Source organism: Loxodonta africana, chromosome 17 (assembly GCF_030014295.1).
Source record: "Loxodonta africana isolate mLoxAfr1 chromosome 17, mLoxAfr1.hap2, whole genome shotgun sequence".
Taxonomy (NCBI): domain Eukaryota; kingdom Metazoa; phylum Chordata; class Mammalia; order Proboscidea; family Elephantidae; genus Loxodonta; species Loxodonta africana.
Genome location: NC_087358.1, coordinates 10,910,270 through 10,914,174, shown reverse-complemented (window position 1 = coordinate 10,914,174; position 3,905 = coordinate 10,910,270). Strand labels below are relative to the sequence as shown.

At 53.7% G+C, this 3,905-nt stretch overlaps 1 protein-coding gene across 2 annotated transcripts; it reads right to left on the bottom strand.

The window, feature by feature from the left end:
* Positions 1-2,171: 2,171 nt before the first annotated feature.
* On the bottom strand, positions 2,172-3,002 carry SOX21 (SRY-box transcription factor 21). 2 transcript variants are annotated; one of them, XM_064269906.1, is made up of 2 exons: positions 2,566-3,002; positions 2,172-2,499 (listed from the first exon to the last, which is right to left on the bottom strand). In XM_064269906.1, the coding sequence occupies exons 1-2, from the start codon at positions 3,000-3,002 to the stop codon at positions 2,172-2,174; spliced, it is 765 nt and encodes a 254-aa protein (XP_064125976.1). The 2 variants fall into 2 exon arrangements, with proteins under 2 accessions (XP_064125976.1, XP_064125975.1); XM_064269905.1 differs by having other exon boundaries at positions 2,172-3,002.
* Positions 3,003-3,905: the final 903 nt, after the last annotated feature.

Below are 3,905 nucleotides of genomic sequence, written 5' to 3'. Positions count from 1 at the left end.
CTTTAAACCTTTCTGCAGCTGAAACTGCCTAGCCCTGGAAATACAAGCCCATTCATTAGTATTTATTATACTTCAATTTTAATGCTATTAGCATGAGAGAATAAAGCCATAAAGAGGCCAAAAGTTGTACACTGTCCTTAACGGTGATTACACTTCCAAATAAAACCGTAAGGTGTAAATAAGGAATACCCTGAAGATACGTGAACAAATTACACTGATTGAAGTGTGGGGCTCTCATACTAACAAGATAAAGTGGTCAGGCAACTTTCCCCTCTTCAGATGTTACTGGAAACTGGTGAAAAGCTTCGACCAGTCTGGAAGTTTTCAAAGGCTCTGTTCTACTGGTTCATGAATGCCTTTTTTAAAAAAGATAATACAACTACTTGGGTTTTTTTTTTTTTTTTATCTTCTTTCCTATTCACGATTAAAAATGTGATAAATCAGGTTTTTGGCTCTGAATAACAATGGCTTGATTTAGATTTCCTAGTAAATCTATTCAAAAGTGAAACAAAGGCTGCCTTTGGGGGATATCTTTCACTTCACCTAGACCAGGCACGTAGGGGCAATTCAGATAAAAATCTTGTTAGGAACTCAACACGAAATAGAGGATTTTCTCTTTTCCCTGGTTCAGGCTTTATTTAAACTCTTTGTTCAAAAAAAATGAACAGAGTGATAGTCAGATTCTAATTTACAGATATAGTTTAGACGTCTAATATTAAATTAGAAGATCACACAAGAAAACCATTTACACATAAAAGTTAAAACCGATACTTAAACTTTTTAAAAACTTTATATTACATAAAGCCAAAATGAAACTAAACACATGTTAGCCGACTTCATTCACAAACATTAGTCAAAATATATACATTTAAAAAGAAACAAAAAAAAGCTATAATTGAGGAAAGTTCTTTTCCTAAAATGTGTTTTATCATAATTTGCAAATGAATTGCAGGTGATAGAAAAAAAAACGACGCTAATTGGGGAGGGAACTCCAAAACACATTTAAAAGGTTAAGGTTGGGGGGGAAATGCTAGCTGAAAATGAGAGACATCTGTCAAAACAATTGTTTTTCTTTCTTTCGGGTTTGCTAAATAATAAATATATAATTACCACTCAGACAAAAAAGTCTGATTTAATCTTAGGTAATATTGCGATGCTGAAATAGTCCCGCAATTTTTAAAAGTTAACTTTGACATTTGCTCAAAATGCTTTTGAGTCCAAAAGCGACTCAAATTTAGGGCACGCAAGGAACACATTTTCAAAGCCTCAAATGTTTTCACTGACATGTACACATTTACAGTCTTAAGGTGAACTCGCCTTAGGAGAACAGAGGAACCTAGTGCCTTTTCCCTTTTTGTAAACTGTGTCAGAAATCCGAGAGAGTGCACTCAGAGAGAATCCTAGTTAAAAAAAAAAAAAGGAGAAAATCCAATCGTCAACTTTGCATCTCACATATTTGTTTGCGTTTCTTACTCTCCAGAAAGAGCTTTTGCTCTGATTTGCATACGGCGTGATAAACAAAAAGAAGCCGTGATCATCTCACATACAAAGGCCAGATTGGAGCCGGTCACTGGTCAAGAATGGATCTGGTCTGGGGGTTCTGCTTGAGAGAACAGAGATCTAAAAAGTTCACATAATACAAACGGGGAGCCAAGTTGCTCAGAGCCACCCCGCTTCCAGTAACTAATGACACAGATCAACTTTTCCTTCGTGCCAGCAAATTCAGACCTAACATTTGAACAGTGCATGCAACACAGACCGGAGGGGGGCGGGAGGAAGGGAAGGAAAGATGAGAAAATGAAAATAAAACCGACAGTAAAACCTCCAGCAAACAAAACTAGAAAGCCCCATATGTCAAAAAGTTACCCTTCAATCTCTGTGGGCAAAAACGCAACAGGTTTCGATGTGCAAAGCGACCCCAACTGCTGTCGGACACCACGGCCCTTAAAGTTGGCTGCCTTTAGCGCGGGTCTGAAATGATCCTGTGAATTCACACGCGCGCTCGGCCCCTCGCGCACCCACCTGCATCGCTGCCTCGGCCCGGCACCTGTACCTCTTATGTACACACAAACCGGGCCCGTGGCGGGAGGGCGCGCGGGGAGGCCGGAGAGCTCGTACCTACACAAACGCACGCGCATTCACAGCGGTCCTCGCCAGGCGGGCCCGCGGGGTCATAGAGCGGCGGCGTAGGCCGCGGGGTAGGGGTCCAGCTGCGGCTTGCCCATGCCGGGCAGCAGGATGTAGGCGAGCGGCGGCTGCAGCCCGGGGCTGGGCCACGCGCTGCAGCTGCAGGGGATCATGTAGCCCGGGTTGCCCGGGCTGGGGTGCGAGTGCGTGTGCCCCCCGGCGGCCGCCGCCGCCGCTGCAGCCGCCGCCGCCGCGCCGTGGAAGGCGCCGGCGCCGGCGCTCGGGTAGGCCAGCGAGGACGCGTACGGGAGCCCGGACGACGACGACGAGATCTCTGCCATCTTGGAGCCCAGGTCCAGCAGCGAGTACGGGCTGCCCGCGGCGGCGGCGGCTGCGGCGGCGGCGGCGGCGGCGGCCGACTGCGGGAAGAAGACGCGCGCGGCGGCGGCGGCGGCGGCGGCGGCGGCCTTCTCGGGGTTGGCGAGCAGCGACTCGGGCACCAGGCCGGCGCCCGCGCCCGCGTGCAGCCCCGCGCCCGCCTTGAGCGCCGGGTGCTCGGCGTCTGCCACGCCGCCCAGGCCGTAGGGCACGGGGAAGGCGAACTTGTCCTTCTTGAGCAGCGTCTTGGGCTTGCGCCGCGGCCGGTACTTGTAGTCGGGGTGCTCCTTCATGTGCATGGCGCGCAGGCGCTTCGCCTCGTCGATGAACGGCCGCTTCTCCGACTCCGTGAGCAGCTTCCACTCGGCGCCCAGGCGCTTGCTGATCTCCGAGTTGTGCATCTTGGGGTTCTCCTGGGCCATCTTGCGCCGCTGAGCCCGCGACCACACCATGAAGGCGTTCATGGGCCGCTTGACGTGGTCCACCGGCTTGGACATGCTCTCGCCGTGCCGCGGCTGCAGCCCGCCGCCGCCCGGGCCCTCGCCCTCCGCCCGGAGGAAATCAATGTTGGCTGCCCGCGGGGACCCGCTCGGCCCGCCCGCGCTCGCCGCCTCCCACTTCGCGCCCCTCCTGGCCCCGGCGTCGCTCCTGCCCGGGAGGAGGGAAGTGGGGACCAGCCCCGAGCCGTGCGGCGCCCCGGCCGCCCTCGTCTCCCCGGCCAAGCGCTCGGGAAAATCCTCGGGATAACTTCTCGGCAGTGCCCGTACCCCGAGGTGGCAGTTTTCACTTTGCTTTCTTTTTGTCCTTCCTCTCCGGTTGGCTTTGCTCTCGAACTCCCTGCAGGTAGCCGCCGCTCAGCAGAGCTTCCCCCTCCTCTGTCTCTTCTCTCCGAAATGCAAAGCAGCTCCGAAAGTTGCGCGGCCGAGGCGCCACAAAGTTGAGCCGAGAAGCCCGCCGCCGCGTGCTGCCAAGTGCCAAAGGGGGCTCTCCGCTGCTGGAGTGTTTGGGTTCTCCTGGGTGACTTTCTCATTTGACAGTAGCAGATGGGGGTGGGGGAGGAGGCGAGGTGACCCGGGAGGAGGAGGCGGGGGAGGCGGAGGAGGGTCCGGCGCGCTCGGGGAACACAGCGCAGCAAGAGATTTAAATACAAATACTGCGGCACTAGCAGGTCTTGGCTCGGGGCAAGGCGGGCTGAAGGGAACCCCCAATCGGGAGGGTATTTGGTGGGGGGGCCTGTCCGCGCCCCTGGCACCCCCCTTGCGGGTCTTCCTCGCCAGCAGCTGGGCAGGAGGGGCGAGGACCGAGGTTAGATGAAGCTTGAGCAAGCCTGGAATCCTAGGGCCTCAGAGACAATTCTCTCGGTTCCCCGAGGCGCCGCGGCTCGCCGTCCCCCGGGACAT